General features: G+C 40.0%; 1 protein-coding gene across 3 annotated transcripts in view; it reads right to left on the bottom strand.

Annotated features, from left to right (window-relative positions):
- The window catches only part of PHACTR4 (phosphatase and actin regulator 4), a 110,995-nt gene that overhangs the window by 19,896 nt on the left and 70,251 nt on the right, over positions 1–20,848 (bottom strand). For 2 of the 3 annotated variants that reach the window (XM_075553132.1, XM_075553125.1), the window contains 2 exons: positions 4,511–4,684; positions 3,927–4,007 (listed from right to left, as the gene is read on the bottom strand). In XM_075553132.1, the coding sequence (XP_075409247.1) occupies positions 3,927–4,007; positions 4,511–4,684 (255 nt within the window). Of the gene's footprint in view, positions 1–3,926; positions 4,008–4,510; positions 4,685–5,601; positions 5,630–20,848 lie in introns of all 3 variants that reach the window. The other variant, XM_075553137.1, reaches the window with a different exon arrangement.

Genomic DNA, 20,848 nt, shown 5'->3' with positions numbered 1-20,848 from the left:
AGAGGCAAGGATAATGAGACATCATCTAATGTAATTTGAATATGATGTCAGGAGAGACCAGTTCCCGGAGGACGTCATGCTCGGTACATGTAGTTGGACAGCACAACAGAGGGATACCTTTGACAAGGTGGAATGACACAGTGGCTGCTACACCAACAAATTCAGACATAAAGAACAACTGTGGGGACAGCGCGGGACTGGCAGTGTTTCATCTGTTGTAGATGGGGTCAGTCCGGGTCAGAACTAACTCGACAGCACCTATGAACAACAGTCTTTATGGGATCAGATTGCCAGGTCTTTTCTCCCATGAAGGAGCCCTGGTGGCGCAGTAGTTTGAAACCACTAGCCACTCCTCTAGAGAAAGAAAGGGCTGTCGACGTCCATAAACATTATAGACTCAGAAACTCTTGGGGGCAGTTCTACTGTGTCCTACAAGGTCACTATGAGTTGGCATTGACTTGAAGGCAGTTGAGTTTTTTCCATGGAGCTGCAGGTGGGTTTAAACTACCAATCTTTTGTTTTGTGCTATCAGGGGCCTTTACTCGAAGATTAGACAGTATCATTCTTAATCCACTCTCAGTAAGAGGTGGAGCTTGGGCTACAAGTAGTAAAGGCTAATGTAAATTAGAAGTAAAAATTATTTCCAATTAAAGTATTCTAACAACTGTTTTCTTATTTTGAAATAGGGAGGGGCAAGATAACAACAATTATACAAGAGTAGTAATTGTTTATGTTAATATAAGGAGCCCTGGTAGTACTATTGGGTATTGGCCTGCTAACCTCAAGGCTGGTGGTTCAAATCCACTGGTTGCTCCAAGACCTTAGAAGCTCTATTTAGGGTCATTATGAGTTGGAATTGGACTCAATGGCAGTGGGGTATATAAATATAGCCCAGTTTTAACACAGACAGGACTGTCTAGACTGTAAACAAAATCTGTTACTTTGTTAACTAAGCAGTGTACTTGTTAGGCTGTGACTGGTAAGGTCGGCAGTTCAAAATCACCAGCTGCTCGGGAGGAGAAAGACAAGGTGCTTTCTAGTCCCAGAAACAATTACGGTTTAGGAAACTCACAAGGGCAGGTCCACAGGGTCCTATGAGTCAGCACTGACTGGATGGTAGTGAGTTCAATTAGCATATATTTGGCATGTTTATGAATGCCCCCAAACGCCATAAGAAAACCATTAAGTCAAATGCAATCTATGAGTATGAAGAGGAAACAAATAATATTTTTGGCATAAACTGAAGATATGAGTTTCTAAGTAAGGCCCACCTCTTTATTTAGAAAAAAATCTGACTAATTCTTTGATTGACAGAATGGCATCGCACTCAATGGTTTGCTAGCTGCAATTCATTTATTAATTAGGCTTTTGAGTTTTGCAGTCTAAAATCAACTTGGATCAAGAGTAGTGAGAGAGTTAAAGATTACTGTGCCAACCTGGCCGATTAACATGTGGATTTAATTGAAGGTCAGAGAGAAAAATGTCTCAGTGAGTCTCGCCTTTCTAGTTCTCGCGTCTCTTGCTTTGTGATGGTTGGACCAGGGTGCAGCTGCCTTAGCCCTGCTTCAGCCAGCAAGGCTCACTTCCTGCAAGACATCTCCAAGGACAAGCCGCATGGACCACCCTGGTGCAGCCGTGGGTGCTGGAGCAGCCATGCCAGTGCTGAGATGCTTACATGTTCACTGATTCGGCTTTCCTCCTGCAGTCAGCGTCATTGTGTGAAATGGAGGAGGAGTTTTTGTGAGATGGAAGAAGACTTTGTGGATTGGTGTCGGACATATGGGTTAACGTTGGACTTGTGGGCTTGGGCAACACTGGGTTGGGATGTTTTCTTGATGCGCACTTATCCTTCATATAAAACTCTCTTATCCATATTAGTTTCTGTGGATTTGTTTCTCTAAAGTACCCAGTCTAACACAAGTAAGAAAAAAAAAGATTGAACAAAAGTGAGAAATAAGGAAGTAATAATGTGCAGGACTTATGAGAAAGTGCAAGAAAGGTGAGATAGAAATGGCAAGGAGAGAGAAACAGCTATATCACAAAAACTAGAGCTTAATCGTTGAAGTGTTTTGTCTGGTAGATTTCACCCCATTTTGAAAAAAACAAACAAAAGGGTTTTTAAAAAATGTTGCAAAGGAAGCATTATAATTACAGTTAACCACCTAAATGCCGAGATTTGATATGCTGCCGTTGATGATATTCAAGAACAGTTGCAACCTTATTGGACACCCCCTTACTGAAGGGTTGCGGGGAGAAGACAAGCCAGTCAAGGTGCAATGTAGCAACTATAAAACACACAACTTTCCTCTAGTTCCTAAAAGTTTCCTCCCCATCCACATCACGATCCCAATTCTACCTTACAAATCTGGCTAGACCAGAGGATGTACACTGGTTCAGATAGGAACTGGAAACACAGGGAATCCAGGACAGATGATCCCTTCAGGACCAGTGGTGAGAGCGGTGATGCTGGGAAGGTCGGGTCGAGAGGAGGAACCGATTACAAGGACCTACAAATAACCTCCTCCCAGGGGAACAAACAACAGAAAAGTGGGTGAAAGGAGACGTCAGACAGTGCAAGATATGACAAAACAATAATTTATAAATTATCAAGGGTTCATGAGGGCAGGGGGAGCAGGGAGGGTGGGGAAAAGGAGGAGCTGATGCCAGGGGCTTAAGTGGAGAACAAATGTTTTGAGAATGATGAAGGCAATGAATGTACAGATGTGCTTTACACAATTGATGCATGCATGGATTGTGATGAGTTGTATGAGCCCCCAATAACACAATTAAAAAACAAAAGAATTTTGCCTTGTTAGAGAAACTTTGGGGCAGCTGGAACTTTTCATCACTTAATCTCCCGAAAAAGGATATTTTGTATCTCCTAACATCGCTGAAGTTTTTTGTTTTTTGGTTGTCAACTCAGTGCACTCATATTTTGCTCATGCAGACATTACCTAAAAGCAGAAGTTAAACACGCTCATGACTAATCACGCAGACATGCCAGAAAGTGTAAGACGGACTTAGCCACATTCCCACAGCAATCTCTAGAAGTAAGCAACACTCTTTTGGAATATTTCTTTTAATCTTTTTTCCTGCTTTTAATATACTGTTATACTGTTTAATTTTGTGAGCAAGCAATGCATTCACATGGTTCAAAATCTAAAGAGATCATATTTCATCTGTGTGTACATTAAGTGTTAATGCTCTACTTGCATTTGCTTATTGGATGGTCTCAGCATACTGGAATTGCTTGGGCTATTAAGTAGGGCTATCCTCCAAAAGAAAATGAAATGCACCAAAATACTACTTTTACGATAAGCTGCTTCACAAAAGTCACACAGTAGATCAAGTCCTGGCAATATTAAACCAACAATAAAGGTTGAAATAGCAAAATATAACATATACAATAGACAGATAAAAGATTGGGGCAGCAGATAAATACAATATTGGATTTTTAAAAAGGAAAAAACTGGAGAGCAAATGCTTTGAGAGTGATTAGGGCAAAGAATGTACGGATGTGCTTTATACAATTGATGTATGTATGTGTATGGATTGTGATAAGAGTTGTATGAGCCCCTAATAAAATGTTAAAAAAAAAAAAAAGGAAAAATCATATCCTGCAGTTGGCACGAAGCTATGGACATACAGGAAGACAGGGAATGTTTGCCTCTGGGCTCCATCGCCAAGCATTCAATTGCTCAGATGATCAGGGCCAGGAGAGGGAGACACTGGAGGAAAAGGTAAATATATAAAAAAGAAAAAAATCACTACAATAGCAAAAGAGCAACAACCAGAAAAAAAAAAGTGGGGAAAAAAGAAAAAGAAAGAAGATTTGATACCTAATCCAGACCTGATCACACACCAAAGTGCACGGAAATAGGATTTTTTAAAAAGAGGCATTATATGCTATTCATTTACAAACTCACCTTGCTCGGAGTCTTCCAACAGAACCCCTCTTTTAATCAGCTCTTCTCTTGGTTTTCGCATAGAAATCTTTCGCTCTAAAACTAACATTAGATTGGAAGACAGTACTCAGAAATATGGCAGCAAAAGGTTAATTTTACTCAACATTCTAACTTTATAGGTAAAAAAATAAATTAGCTGAAATTTCTATTCTTAGCACAGACAGAAATCAAAACAAAACCAGGGAAACAAATTTCAAATTAAAGCTATTTCTTTCATATTCTGCACTACTGGAACAGTACTATTTCCCAAAAGGGTTATCTTTGCATAATTGTAAGCTCTTTCTTTTACATTTCAATAAGAAGATATTTCTGAATGATGTGTAGGTGCCAAATGGGCAGACGGAAAGAAGCAGCATCTTTGATTTAACCCCATAGATAAGACTTTCATCCCAATAAAAACACCAATCTGGGAACGAAGCTACATAATGAGTTGCATTTGGTTGTTTAATTCTGAAATATTAATTTCCGCTTCAATTAGGGAGTTAGAGAAGAGAATGAACAAGTCAGGTATACTTAAAAATTATGTTTAAATATTAATATTTTACCTTCTGATGTCTCTTTAAACTTATCACTACTTTTTTTTTTCCGCCACTTCCAGGGTTTGAAGATCTTGCCAAAGCCTGAGAACTTGCTCTTCCTTTTGGTGGGAGGGGTTAGGTCTCCTGCTTCCACACTGTCCATGCCCATAGCTGAGTCTGCAGGGAGCGGGCCTGCTTCTTCTGTGATACGGTGAGAAGAAAGAGAAAAGCCAATGTCTTATTTCAGCAACGTCTCTAAAAGGCCCCTTTCCCTCTTCCTGTGGGGGGAGGAAAGGGTCGGAGCAATGATAAACAATCATGCAGACCACCAGACTCCTTGACATCACATGGACACCACACATCAATGTCCTAACAGATACATTACTAAGGAAGAAAAAGGAACCAAACCAAACTGATAGACTTTGGGGAAAATATTCAGTGAGACAGTTAGAACCAGGTCAAATCTTTTAAAAGCATCTCACCAAAAGAATGTTTTCCTAACACACGTGCGATGAAAAAGCATCTCACCAAAAGAATGTTTTCCTAACACACGTGCGATGATTTAATGTTGCCATTCTCCTCCTCTAGATGTGGGGGAAAGCCCATAGTGCTCACGCTCTCCTGTGTCCCTGAAGCAGGAATTCTACCTTTCCTGAGTAATCATTATTCTCGGAGGGTAGTAACTTAAGGGTTATTGCCTTACTAGAATCTGTTTAACTAGATTATTTTATTGCTTCACAAAAAGGACCAGGGAACAGGTTGGGAACAATGGACTTGGTTGGGATAGGAGGGTGGAACATTTTAAAATGGAAAGGTACTTTTACAGAAAGTAGAGGTGACATTCCAAAGTTTGTCAATCGTAGTATTGCATGAGAGACAAATCCTGATGGATGTGACAAAAACAAACCAAGAAACAACAAAAACATAGCCGACACATGAATTTACAGGAATGAAATGAAAGGCCAGGAGGCCCTCATTAAGTCCATACATGCAGGCATTAGTTAGTTAGCTTTAATGGCAGAGAAAGGAGCAGCAGAGAGAGGAAAAAAAAAAAAAAGGGCAGGAAGCCAACACCATAAAAAAGCAGGAAGGCAACACAATACAGTTTTGCACCCCACCTACTGTCCCAGGGTTTTCTGGAGAAGTCTAGAGGGGAAGAAAAAAAGAGTCATGTGGAATAACAGTGGGACCACTACTGCATAGTAAAACATCGAGAAACACATACTATATTATAGCATGTGAGAAGTTAACAGTCACTGTAAACAATTTAATATCTGAAGCAAAGAGCACCTTCTTGGAGACGTAAAAGGGGCACGAGATGCACTTAAAATAAAAACCCAAACACAACATCTTGATTTCTGTCTGTATATATTTTTCCTATGAGAAAATACAAAATTGAGAATACTGATATTTTTTACAAACAGTTACCAATTCAATTTCTTTTTAAGGTTGGTCTAATGGAGCGTGGTGCCATCTGGATTCCCACCGGCATAATTACCCGAGGGCCTGCAGCACAGCTGCCGGCACATTAGTTTTCTGTGCCCAGAGGCAGGTTAGACAAGGTGCGTGTTACTAAATGGACAGCATTTGAGGAGAGGGCAGTGGTTCTTTTTATCCCAGTTGCATCACTTACTTGAGGACATTCCTTACTTGGGCCTCAACTATTTTGCTTCTATTAAATGAAATGCTCCAGGACATGTTCTCAACCTTCCTAATGCTGCGACCCTTTAATACAGTTTTTCGTGTTGTGGTGACCCCCCCAACCACAAAATTATTTTTGTTGCTACTTCACAACTGTCATTTTGCTACTGTTATGAGTCAGGCGACCCCCGTGAAAGGGTCATTCGACCCCCAAAGGGGTTGAGACCCACAGGTTGAGAAGCGCTGCTCTAGTCTCTGATTATAGCACTTATTTGCCAGAGACGTTTGAACACTGTCATAAAATTTCCCTCGGTGGTCCCCTGGGATGGCCTCCCAACAAGAGCACTTGGGAGAATATGCAGTATCGAGTTTAAGACTATTTAGGTGCCATCGAGTCAGTTCCGAACCACAGTGAGCCTTGATCCTGCACCCTCTTCACAAATGTCCCTATGCCAGATCCCATTTGCGCAGCCACTATGTCAACATATCTTGCTGAGGGCTTTCTTTGTTGTTGCCTTTCTACTTTAAAGCACTTACTCCAAGGATAATGTCCTTCTCCAGGGACTGGTGTCTCCTGAAAACATGTCCAAAGTATGTAAGATGAAACCTTGCCATCTTGCCTCTAACAAGCATTCTGTCTTTACTTCTTCCAAGACAGGTTGTTTGTTCTTTTGCCATGTTCAATATTCTCTGTCAGCAAAATGATTCAAATGCATAGATTCTTCTTCATTCTTCCTTATTCAATGTCCAACTTTCATATACAGATGATGAAATGGAGAATACCATAGCTTGGCTCAGGTACACCTTAGTCCTCAAAGTAACATCCTTGCTTTTCAACCCTCTAAAGAGGTCTTGTGCAGCAGATTTACCCAGTGCAAGGTGTCATGTGATCTCTTCAGTGCTGCTTCCACGAGCACTGATGGTGGAGCCAAGCAAATAAAAGCCTTGACAGCTCCCACCTTTCTCCAATTATCATGATGCTACCGTTGGGCCAGTTGTGAGATTTTGGTCTTCTTTACACTGAGTTGTAATCTATTTGAAGATCTTAAGAGTAGGTACTTTAGTTGAGACAGCCTTCTCTAATTATGGAATGCCACTAGAAACTGAAAACAGGTTAGCTTTAAAGAACACAGTCTATGTCCACAGTCACATTCATGGTTTAGAACAGCCCTCCTTTTTCTTTATGTAGGAAACTCCAGTCGCTGAGTACAAGAAGCAAAGAACAGCAATCTCTCTGTTCTTCCCTGCAAATGTGCGTAATTTTCACGTTTACAAAATGTCCTCTTGCCTTATGCAGTGGGGTTCAGATGCTACATCCAACCCTACCCCAGTTATCCCCAACTCTTCCATATTCTCTCCATTCCGCTTCATAACATATGTGCATGCATGAATATATCACATCTTTTGAGAAATCAAACAGTATTTCGGTGATTGCTAAATCCTTCCCACTTCTGAGAGGAAGAAGCCCCTGAAAACCTTATGCGGAGCATTTACACACTGTCAGACACTGTGGGCCTGGTGAATGGAAGCAGAACACTGTCTGACACTGTCTGTCGAATGATGGGCCCCTTGCGCCAGAGGACTCTTGAAATGTGACTGAGGAGAAGTTGCTTTTCCAAGTGGCGTCAATCATAGTGATGAGAGTCTGGTCAAGTCAGTGGGAGTGGAGCATTCAGGGTCTTCATTTGCCGATGGGGCATGACTCAAGGCAGAGAAAAACAGCTGCAAACATCTGTTAATGGTCAGAATTTGGAATGTGTGAACCATGAATCTAGGAAAACTGGAAGTCATCAAAACAAAATGGATGCAGAAGCAAAAAAGCCCACACAAGAAGCACACCAGGCTGTGTGATCATGAGGTGCTGAAGGGCTCAGGTATCAGGCATCAAAGAACAAAAAAACCCTATCATTGTGAATGAGGGTGTATATGGCATGGAGACCCAAAGCCCATCTGTAGGCAATAGGACATCCCCTTACGGAAGGGTTGCGGTGAGGAGACAAGCCAGTCAGGGTGCAGTGTAGTAATGATGAAACATACAACTTTCCTCTAGTCCTTAAATACATCCCCACCCACACTATCATGATCCCAATTCTACCTTACAGATCTGGCTAGACCAGAGGACATTCACAGGTACAGATAGGAACTGGAAACACAGGGAATCCAGGCCAGATGATCCTTTCAGGACCAGTAGTGAGAGTGGCGATACTGGGAGGGTGGAGGGAAAATGGGGTATAAAGGGGGAACCAATTACAAGGATCTACAAATAACCTCCTTCCTGGGGGACAGACAACAGAAAAGTAGGTGAAGGGAGATGTCAGACAGTGAAAGAGATGATAAAATAATAATAATTTATAAATTATCAAGGGTTCATGAGGGAGGGAGGAGCAGGGAGGGAAGGGAAAAAAATGAGGAGCTGATACCAAGGGTTCAAGTAGAAAGCAAATGTTTTGAGAATAATGATGGCAACAAATGTACAAATGTGCTTGACACGGTGGATGTATGTATGGATTGTGATAACTGTATGAGCCCCCAATAAAATGATTTAAAAAAATAAAATGGATGCACAAAAATCAATGTCCTAGCTCTTCTGAGCTGAAATTAACTGATATTGGCCATTTTGAATCAGAAAATCATATACTTTACTAGACCAGGAATAACATAATCAAGAGGAATGGCATTGCCTACATTGTCAAAAAAGGACATTGCAAAACCAATCAAGAAGTACAATGCTGTCTGTGATAGGATTCTATCTTAGCTGCCTCCGGGAAATCCAATGAATACAACTATTACTCAAATTTATGCACCAACCACAAAAGCTAGTAATGTAGAAATTGAAGAATTCTACCAAGGCTTCAGTCAGGAATTGATCAAACATGACATTAAGATGCACTGATAATTATTGGCGATTGGAATGTAAAAGTTGGAAACAAAGAGGAAGGAACAGTAGTTGTAAAATATGGTCTTGGTGATAGAAACAACGCTGGAGATGGCATGACAGAATTTTTCAAGACCACTGACTTGTTCATAACAAATACATTTCAACAACACAAAGGGCGACCATTTTGGGGGAGAATTTCTCAAAATGGAACACACAGAAATCAAATTGATTACGTGTGTGGGAAGAAGTGCTGGAGAAGCTCCATATCAGCAGCTAAAAGCAGGCCAGGGGCTGACCATCATTTGCTCATATGTAAGTCAGGTTAAAGCTAAAGAATATTAAAGTAAGTTCATGGGAGACAAAACACAACTTTGAGTCTATCCCACGCGAGTTTCGAGAGTATCTCATGAACAGGTTTACTTCATTGAAAACTAATGCCAAAAGAAGTGAAGAGCTGTGGGAGGACATCAAGAAAATCATTCATGAAGAAAGCAAAAAGTCATTAAAAGGCAGGAAAAAATAAGGGGCAGCTCAAGACAAACTAAAATATTACAATGAAATGTGCCAAGACCTAGGGTTAAAAAACCAAAAAGGAACATGCGCAAGCATATCTTACACTGAGAGAACTCAAGAAGAAATTCAAGCATCAAATTACAGTATCGAAAGGTTCTGTGGATGAAACAATGAACGATGCAGGGAGCATCAGAAGAAGACAGACGCACAGACTCACTGTACAGAAGAGAACTAGCCCACATTCAACCACTTCAGGACGTAGTGTACGAGCACAAACCAATGGTGCTGAAGGAAGAAGTTTAAGCTGTACTGAAACCATTAGCTAAAAACAAGACTCCAGGAATTGATGGAATAACGACTGAAATGTTTCCACAAGCTGATGAGCACTTACTCATCTATGCCAAGAAATCTGGAAGATAGTTACTTGGCAAACGAACTGGAAGAGATCTATATTTGTACCCATTCCCAAAAAAGGTGACTCAACAGAATGCTCAGACCATAGAACAATATTACTGATATAACGTGCAAACAAAATTTTGCTGAAGATCATTCAACAACTCTTGCAGCTGTTTGTTGACTATGAGCCGCCAGAGGTTCAGGCCAGATTCAGAAGAGGATATGAAACAAGCGATATCATTGTTGATGTCAGCTGGATCTTAGCCGAAAGCAGAGAATACAAGAAAGATTTTTGTGTTTTATAGACTATGCCAAAGCATTCAACTGCATAGATGACAACAAACTATGGATAACCTTGAGAAGGAGTCCCTGAATACTTCATTTTGCTCATGTAGAACTTGTACATGGAACCAGAGGCAGTTGTGCACACAGAACAAGGGCATGCTACATGGTTTAAAATCAGGAAAGGCATGCACCAGGTTGTATCCTGTCACCATACTTATTCAATGTGTATGCTGAGAAAATCAACAGAGAAATTACATTATATGAAGAAGAATGTGACATCAGGATTGGAAGAAGGCTAATTCACAACCTGGCAAGTCCAGTTGACACAATCATGCTTGCTGGAAGCACTTGCTGATGAAGATCAAGGACTGCAGTCTTCAGTGTAGATTACAACTCAACGTAAAGAAGACAAGATCCTTACAACTGGCCCAATAGGTCACATCATGATAAATGGAGAAAGATCAAAGTTGTCAAGGATTTTGTCTTTCTTGGATCCCCAACCAACATTTATGGCAGTAACAGTCAAGAGTTGCAGGAGGTCAATCTGCTGCTCAAGACCGCGTTGGAGTATTGAAGAGCAAAGATGTTACTTTGAGGGCTGAGGTGTGCTTGACCCAACCCAGAGTATTTTCCACTGCCTCACATGCACGTAAAAGTTGGATATTAAATAAGAGTGATGAAAAATTGATGGGTTTGAATTGTGGAGCTGGTTAAAAATATTGAAAATATGGACTGCTAAAAGGATACAAAGATCTGTCTTGGAAGTACAGGCAGAGTGCTCCTTGGAGGCAGGATGGCAAGGCTTTGTCATACGTATTCTGGACAATCGTAAGGAAACGGCAATCTCTGGAGCAGGACAGCAAACTTGGTAAAGCATGGAAGAGGTGGCTGCCACAAAGGGCTCGGGCACAGGACAGCAACAACTACTCTCACGTGCGGAGTCCCTGGGGGTGCAACCAGGGAAACGCTCGACTATTAGTCCCAAGGTTGGTGGCGCAAATACATCCAGAGGGGGCTTCAAAAACAGGCCTGATGATTGACTTCTAAAAGGTCACAGCCTTGAAAATCCCACGGCAACTAACAAAACTAGCATGGTCTATGTGTGCTTGAAGAGAAAGGACAGCTTGCAGTTGTTAGGTGTAGTATTTTATATATGTCAAGTAGGTCAACTTGATTAATCACGTGATACGAATAATTAATGTTCTTGTGATTTGCTTGTCGATTACTGAGAGGTATGGTTAACATCTCCAGCAATGAAAATGGACTTGTCTCTCCGGTTAGTTCTCTCAATTTTGCTTTACGTACTTTGAAGCTATGTTATGAGGTACACATGGATACAAATATATGGTTATTATATCTTCTAGTCGAATTGACCGTTTTAATATTACAAAATAGCCTCTAGCATTCTAGTAACACGTTGCCTTGATGTTTTTATATTTGGTTTGATGATCAGTGACTTAAGAGTTGTTTGTGTGTTTTTAATTTGTGTGAAAATACATACAACAAAACATACATTGTCTTAGCAACTTCTAGACGGGCAAATAAGCAATCATTAACCTTCAACGGAAGTGTTCAGTCTATTTACATTCACATCTTTACTGATACAATTAGGTTTAAGTCTACCATTTTGGTGCATCAACTCCTTACTGACATGATTATGTTCCAAAGACAAGTTTTTAAGCAAAATCACTGCTCTGTGAGTTGAGGGCTGTGCTGTATTTGGCACTGGTGTACATCCTGGGAGGGGTACCCTGGTTTCCCACAGCCATAGGGCCTGTGAGAGTTGGGAGTTATGAAGGGCAGGGACCACCTCATACTCCATCCGCCTTGACACTACAGACTGGCGCAGGCTCCCTTTGCAGTGACCTCAGCACTTGTACACTCTTGTCTGGCCTCTCTCTACTCTCCTGTGACCTTGTATCATCACACTGCTGCTCTGACTCCTCATGGCCAAACTGAAACTTTGAGGACAAATGAAAGAAAGTGTATGTGGCTAGCGAGCTGACGTCCACCTGCTACCCTACTACTAAACCTATAAATATATGCATATAGGTCTATTTCCCCCATAAATATAAATCATAAATATATTTACATATGTACATGTCTGTATTTAGGCCTCTATGTATGATGCCCTTTGCTTCCTACTCCTTTCCTCCTGTCCCACTACCACGTTCAGCCTTCATTCTGGTTTCAGTAATTCCTCTGTTACCTTGCCCTTGGTCACTCCCTACTAGTCCTCCCATCCCCTCCCTCCACTGGGTTTGAACCACTCGTTGTTCCCTTGTCCCTGGGTTGGCCAACACTCCTCCCTTCCCCTACCTCCCACACTCTCATGTCCCTCTGGGACCACTGGTCCCATTATTTTCTTCTCACAGTGTTTGTCCAGAGTATCTTATCTTGGTGGACCTGCAGAGATAATAATATGTGCATAAAATCGAGGATGGCTTTGACAGCACCAAAGTGGCACATAAGAACATGACGACGACGGCAGCAACATCGACAGGCTAACCAACAAAAAAGCCACTGACATACAAATATTAAAAGAAGAGAAAAAAAGAAAACAAACAAAAAAAAGCCTGTTAATAGTTTAAGGTCTGTTTGTTGACCTTTAGGAGTGTTTTCCGGACCGAGTCTGATGGGGTGCCACATCCTGGCCCCAAAGTCTATCCATTATACTCCCTTGGGACTTCCTTGCTCTGCTCCCCCGACGCTCCATTTCATGTCCCCAGTGAATGCCTCAGTGTGGTGGGGGAGCTGACACCCTTTTCATGACGCAGCTTAGATCTCCATGTATGACTATGGTGTGGCTGCAGCTATGTGGAGGCAGGCCTGGACCTTCAGAGGCACTGTCAATAATTGTTGTAAATTTGACATAAATGTCAGATAATATGACAGTAAAAAAGTGAGGAGTAGATGTATTAATTTACAGGCTTTCATTTCTTTTGTGCATCCTTGACTTACTGTAATCTATCTTAAATTCGTTCTTTTACTGCTTCCTGGATAAGAACCTTTCAACTATTAAATTCCACCTCCTATTTTTCCCTTTGTGCTACTGTTGCTATTTATTTCCTTTCTATGTACATGTAACATTAAAACATTAAACATAGAAAGCATTATTGCTGTTTCAACTAACCATTCTTTTACACACACACACCTTCTTTGTGGGTTTCAGTTTGGATATGTCCTATTTACCTGTGTTGCTCTTCTTGTTTGGTGCCATCAGGTCCATTTTGACCCCTAACAAGCACTATGTACAATGGCATGAAATACTGTTTCCTCCTTCACCATCCCCCCAATTATTATGTTTAAGGCCACTGTTGCAGTCAGTGTGTCAATCCATCTCATGAGGTCTTTTTCAATGACCCTGCACTTTACCCAGTAATGTTCCTTTCAGGAACTGGCCCCTAATCACATACCTAAAGAATATGAGACAAAGTCTTGACATCCTCAATTCCAAGGAGTCACTCTGTTGAACTTTTGCCAAATAGATTTATTCATTCTTCTGGCAGTCCATGGTATATTCCATATTCTTTGTCAATAGCTTAACCCAAATGCATACATTCTCCTATGGTTTTCCTTATTCACTATGCAGTTGTTACATGCATATAAAGTACTGAGAATACTATGGTTTGGATCAGTGGCAGTTTGGTCCTCAAAGGAACATCTTTATTCTATTTTTTTATAGTTGCACCTTTACATGAAAGTCTCGTCTGCCAACTCAGCGCTTTCCACCATCTGGGAAGCGGAAACATCCCCGGACCTCACAATCTTGCCGAGGCGCTGCCTTTGCGGGGCCTTGGCAGCGGCCATTGCTGACTTTAGATGCTTGCTTTGCCTGGTTTGCTACCTTGGCAGCTGTTCTCATTGGGCCTCCGAACTTCAGGTTTCTGATGCCTTTGGCCATCATATCCACAGGAGCCGCCCCGGCGAGGGCCCTCTGGAATTGCACTGCATGGCGAGATCTTCTGAATTTCTTCCCATCATCCCTTTGGGGCTTCCTTCTGTAGAGAATTGTTGAGTTTATCTGCCGAGGGGTCCTCTGGGAAAGGAATGCTGATTTGCATCTTGCATGAAGAAATTGGAAAATCTTTCCATCAGTCCTGACGTGGTGCCTCCCGTGTCTAGGGTAAATATCCTCCTATCTGCTGAGACTGCACAGCTCAACCTTCATGACCGCAGCAGCACAGGGACAGGGAAGATGGCAAGCCCATTCTTGTCTTTTAACACTTTACAAAGGTTTTTAGCCACTGGAGACCAATACCCGTAACCAATTAAAATAAAGTGTTAATAAAGGATACTAGAGAAAGTAGTTATAGTAAAGGGAATATGTTATTTTTGCAAAGGACCAAAGGTAAATCATCTTTTCTCTCTCCCTAAATCCACCATGATGTTGACACCAGAGGGAAATCATAAGGCCATCATCCCATCAAGTGTCCTAAAAATGAAGGATGTATGGGGTTGGGTCCTCACAAAAAATCAAATGCTAATATGCAGGGAGCTGGTCAAGCTTTCCCTTCATAATCTCCATTGTATTTTCAAGAGTCTATGGCAAGCTGAGCATATAGGGGAACTAACGAAACAGGAACTGCTCTATTATTAAATTCTTTTGGACACGCATTACTTTATTATCTAACTAGGCATATTTTATAAGAATAGTGGCCAGGCCCATGCATTTACATATTTTTTAAAATTTCAATTTCATATAAATTATATAAGACCATTTTCTTTAATAAAGGCCTAAGTTTTTATAACATTTACACAAGTTTAGAAAACACAGCTTGGCTGGAAGCTGCCCGATCATGTTATTTCTGATAGTGTTATTTAGGATGGTAAACAGCTGAGAATGACAGAAATGCAACAACAAAAAGGACATAAATAAAAATTTGATACAAACAAGGAAATAATGAAGATATTATGGGTGTTATAGTAAAGTATGGTGACTAGATGGTGGAATTAGATGGTGCCCAGCTATCAGCTAGAATAGCATCTGGGTCTTAAAGGCTTGTTTCCAAACAAGCAGCCATCTAAGTGACATGTCAACTAAGCCTGCAAGGAAGAAGCACATCTGTGATTCAATGTATATAAATGATATAATCCAAATTCAATGGAGGGAGTAGTATCAGAGCTTTAAACTGTGAGATTCTGATGTGCAGCTAGATGACAGTGGAAGCCCAAAGTACATGGCAGGATAAGCCTCCGATGATTTCCCTCTAACCCTAACTGAGGGATAGGTAGAACCAGGTTACCAGACAGAGGATTGGAGAGACAACTATAGTACATTAAAGTGATAAATATGACTTGAAAGGTTAAAATCCTGTCACTGTCTCCCTTCTGATATGCTTTGGGCTTGATCCAGTTTTTAATATTGTTTGTGGGTTTTTATTTCACCCCACATCATTTTGGGGGTTATCTCTTGTATTTTGTCATTACTGTTGGCCTTCTTGACCCTTTGTTCTCTATGTTGTTCAGTATATGAAACCCAGGATAGGGACATCTATAGAGAAGAAGGGTTCTTGGAGGGTATAGCCGGGGAAATAAGGGAATGCTGATTGATAGCAAGTTCAAGAAGGAAGAAAATGTTTTTAAATAGATTTTGGTTCCAATTGTGCAACAAACATTGCCTGAAACGACTGAACTTTGGAATGGTATGATATCTGGATTTGGTCCTAATAAAATGATTTGGAAAAAAATTTGATACGAACAATATTATGCATCTATTTCAAAGGAAAAAAAAAGAAGTTTCTAGAGGATTTAATTATGGAGAAACAGTTGTACCAAAAAGGATAAAAATAGAATAAAAGTTAAAGATACGATTCTCTAAATTGCTAAAATATACCAGACAAAGGAGTGGAACACAGTAAACCAAAATGTAAATATCATGTGATAGTAAGACTGTGATGGATTACTTTGTCTAGTTTCTTTTAAAAATTATTTATTTATTTAAATTAAAAGATCATTTTACTGGGGGCTCTTACAACTCTTATAACAATCCATGCATCAATGGTATCAAGCACATTTGTACATATGTTGCAATCATTCTTTTCTAGACATTTACTCTCTATTGATCCCTTGGTATCAGCCCCTCTCCCCCCCTCCTAATTTTCTTTTTATAGTAAACCTACATAGCTTTTATAATGGAAAAGTCCAATGAACTCCTTTGTACACTGGAAAGCAGCAGCTTTCAAGTTTATGACAGTCAACAAATCAGGTCCAGCATATACATAAATGCATGAGAAAAAATTCTTTCTAACCTGAACATTAAAACCCAAATCCCTTGCCATGGAGTCAATTCTGACTCATCGTGGCCCCACAGGAAGAAGTCCTCCTCTCCAGGGTTCCCATGACTGTGGGCTGTACAGGACCAGACTGCTACACCTTGCTTCTTCCACAGAGTAGCTGGTAGGTTCAAACTGCAATCGAACCCTTATCCCCCACGATAAAAATATATTACTTCCCACATGAAAATAATAATCTGGAAAATGCTGTAGAAGATACATTCTTACCAAAAACTTTTAAAAAGGCAGTTACTGAGGTTGTTATGTACAACCAAACGTCTCATGGGGTTTGGTTTCTTGGCTTGGGGGTGTAGTTGGGGTCATGGTTTTGGGAACATCTTGGTTAATCTGACTAATATTTAGTTTAGTGCTTCTAGTCTACTTTCTAGGTCACTGTGCAGTCCCTAGGACCTTAAAAGCTTGTCAAGTACACTTGTTCTCTCTTCACCTGGAGCAACAAGGCAGAAGGAGAATCAGGAGTAGGAGAAGGAAATGAAATGTGTGGCTAATTGTTTCTATGAACAACTGCCTTCTCTGCTATGAGACAAAGAACTGGCTAGTGCCAGCCACAAAAAGAAAACCAAAAAATACCATCAAATTCACTGATGCAGTCGATGCTTACTCATAGTGACCCTCAGACAGGGGAGAACTGCTCCTGTGGGTTTCCAAAACCGTAACTCCATATAGGAGTAGAAAGCTTGGCCTTTCACCTAGGATGGTGCCCAGCTATCATTAATAAACATTTTCATCAAAGATTTTACAGAAGAATCCTGATTAAAATAGGGGAAATGTACAACAGGATTTCAAATTCTCAGACTCCAGTCTTCTGGCACTATGGGAGGTGAGATGAACCCCTGAAACTACTGGCCTGAGATGATTTTAAAAATCTTAAACCAAAAATATCTCTTTAGTTTTCCTTAAACCAAACTAGCCTGCTGCCTTGGAGTCAATTCTGACTCACAGTGACCCTGTAGTTTAGCCTAATTCGTGAAAAGTGTCTGCCTTGAGCATTATACTCTTTCAAGAGTAATCTATATAGAATCAAATTGATATCCCTAACTGAAACACAATATAGGATGCTTGATGTCAGTTAGGTTATGTTACTGAAGGAGGCACAATTCAGAAAACAAGGATGAGAAGACATTAGCAGTATCACTGCAATGTACCTGGACAAACTATTGAACTGCTTGTTATATTCTCAACAAAACTAATTTTTTCAAAAAAGGAAAAATCATAGCCTGAAATATTAATGAAGTCAAATACTTGGGGATATTAGATTTCTTTGGTTTTTGAAGTAACTGCATCTAGAGTATTTAACCATCACCCTCTAGTCCTACATTCATGATTATCTTGGTTTTAAATGTTCTTTTAAACATATTTTCCTCGTTACCTATGAGTACAATCTCAAGCTATAAGAACTAGAGATAAAATTTTATAAATTATTTAAATTTACTGGGTGCACATTCTTCAGCTGCTGCTAACTGGATAACAATGGAAACCCAAAATCTATTGCAGGGTCCACACATTGTTGAATTCCTTCTGAATATAGCCCAGGGATGTGAACAGTCTTGCTCTCAGACAGTACATTGTAAAGTCAATTATGTGGTTAGGTTGAAATGTAATATCTTATCATTTGATGTCCCCCCTTTGACACACTTTGCAGTTTTTAGTATTTTCAGCTTTTTTTTTGGATTGACTGTTTTCTATGTTTTGCCCACTCACGGTTTTTTCTTTGTTTGGTAAAATTTTCTGTATATTAAATCCAGAACAGATCAATCTATAGAGACAGTAACTGGATTAATACCTGGGGGTATTGTAGGGGAAGATGGAGAAAACGGGGAGCTAATGAATTTAGAAGACAATGTTCTGAAATTGTGGTGATGATTACACACTCTGCTTACTGGGATTAAATTGTATGTTGCGTGAAGCATATGCCAATAAAATCATTTTTAAAAAGTGAAAAAATAAAGTATGCTAAAATCCTTAATAGCAGCGAGTGACTAGACGTGATTGACAACATTAAAGCATTCTTAACTAGTAATTAATGGACTCTGACCCTGGTGAGCCCATGTGTATCAATAAGCAGGACTGTCTTCTATAGGCCTTTTGTTACTGTGTGCCATTAAGTTTTTTTTCTTTTTTTAAAACTTTTTATTATGAATTGGGTGAAGGTTCACAGAGCATTTTCCATTCAAAATGTCTTATTTTATGTCATTGATGGTAATCTCTACAATGTAATATCACTTATCCCACTGTCTCCCTATTGGTTTCCAGACCTGCTCTTTTCCTAACTTTTCAGAACTTTGTTTTTAGGCAAATGCTGCCCCTTTGACCTCAAATGGTTGATTCTTCTAAGGGGTACACTCTTCACTTTGTTACTGTTCCCTTTATAGACCTACTATTTGGTTCAAAATTGTGACATGAGGGTGAGTTCATTTTATTATTTTAAATAATTTTCAGGTTTCGTCCATACTTTTCTCCCACTTTACCCAGGACTTTCTAATGTGATCCCTTTTAGAGGACTTGGTAGTAGCTGGGCACCATTTAATTCTTCTGGTCCAGGGTTGTGGAGACTGATGATCACATGGTCCATTGGACTAATTGTCTCCATGCGTCTTTGACTGTCTTTGCTCAGGGCAAGGCGAGATCAGTCGTTGTATCTATGGTGTTTTTTAGACGTATAATGCTGTGCCTTTCTTTCATTTGATTAGCAGTCAAGATCTTACACTGTTTGTACTTCTCAGGGATTCCATAGTTCTCTTAGACCTATTAAAACTGGCACACTAGCTCCAGGTTCTTACTATAACTTTTTGGCAGACAGGAAGAAAGTCAAGAACATTCCTTAGAAAACTGTAATAGTAATTATAAAAAATATGTTTCAGCATCTACGAATCACCCTCTTGAAAAGGTAACACAATTATGTTTTAAATTTATCCTCATAAAGAACTGAGACAGGGTGAGCTTGAAACTGTTTATAAGCAAGTTTTCCTCTGAACCATTTGTTTCCAGCATCTCTAATTTTATGACCAGTCTCCTCCCATTTCCAACTTAACAGAAGAAATATGTTTGAAGTCATGCCTGGATAGCCCATTGCTTCTGCTTAAACTAGCCATGGCATTTAAAATGGCCTTATGAATTTTATTTCATTCTTTATAATGAGAGTCACAGGAGGCCAGGTTGTACCACTGAGTAAGTCAGATGGTGGGCAGTTCAAACCTACCAGCTGCTCCAAAGAAGAAAAATGAGGCTGTCTGTTCCCATATGATTTACAGCCTCAGCCACCTGTCTCCTTCCTCATTTTCCTTTGTCAGAAAAAAAAAAGGCAGAAAAGAAGAAAAAAAAGAAAAAGAAAGGCTTAAGGCTGGCTACATATTTACAATTAGGTGTCCCAAAGAAAACATTTTGAGTCATGCAGCTAGCTGCAGACCACTAGGAAAGCCTATCACTGAGTTGGAAATCTTTTTTTTTTAAAGAGGAGTCAGGGGTTAGAAAAAGCAGATAACTAACCAAATTACAGTGTGGTGTCTCCTCTTTGGGTAGTCCCTTGAAATCATGCCCTGATAGTCATTTAAACTACTTACTGCCTCCTTCAAGCTGTGGCACACCACACATTTCATTTACTTTGGGCTCCTATTTAGTGGTTTCAGATGACTTTCCAGGATGATTTTAAAAAACATATATAAATACGATTATTTAAAAAAACTGTTTTGCACCCTTAAATAACTTGTAAATATTTATTAACTCCCCATTGGAAATACATATTATATAACTTGTTGGAGATAAGTGATAAAACAGGACAAACATTATGCTCTAAAACAGCAGTTCTCAACCTGTGGCTCAGGACCCCTCTTGGGGGGGGGGTCAAATGACTCTTTCAAAGGGGTCGCCTGATTTTTATCAGTAGCAAAATAACAGTTATGAAGCAGCACGAAAATAATTTTACGGCTGGGGGGTCACCACAACAGGAGGAACTGTGTTAAAGAGGTGTGGAAGGTTGAGGACCACTGCTCTAAAGTCAAAGATAGTGTTCATTTTGGAATCAGATTTACAACCAATTCTCAATCATCCAATTAGGAGACAAGTTGAGGCACGGGCATCTGGGGCCCATAATAATAAACTTCCGTAGTTCGCAATCTCTCCCTCCATATGTTTAGATTTTGGTGATAAGTGACATAACTACTGGGTCTGAGTTCTGATTCTATGTCTTACATCTTAACAGGTTTTAAGATAGTTAAAGAATACAGAATTCTCTCATTGTATTCATAAAAATATTATATACAATCAAAAAATTTTTGAAGTTTTTGCTCAACAAGATATATACTAAAATCTCAAAGACTGCATTTTTATTATACACCTCTGATTATATTTGATGCCAAC

Source organism: Tenrec ecaudatus, chromosome 1 (genome assembly GCF_050624435.1).
Source record: "Tenrec ecaudatus isolate mTenEca1 chromosome 1, mTenEca1.hap1, whole genome shotgun sequence".
Classification (NCBI taxonomy): domain Eukaryota; kingdom Metazoa; phylum Chordata; class Mammalia; order Afrosoricida; family Tenrecidae; genus Tenrec; species Tenrec ecaudatus.
The sequence above is the reverse complement of the archived record's forward strand: the minus strand, read 5'-3'. Positions and strand labels throughout refer to the sequence as shown.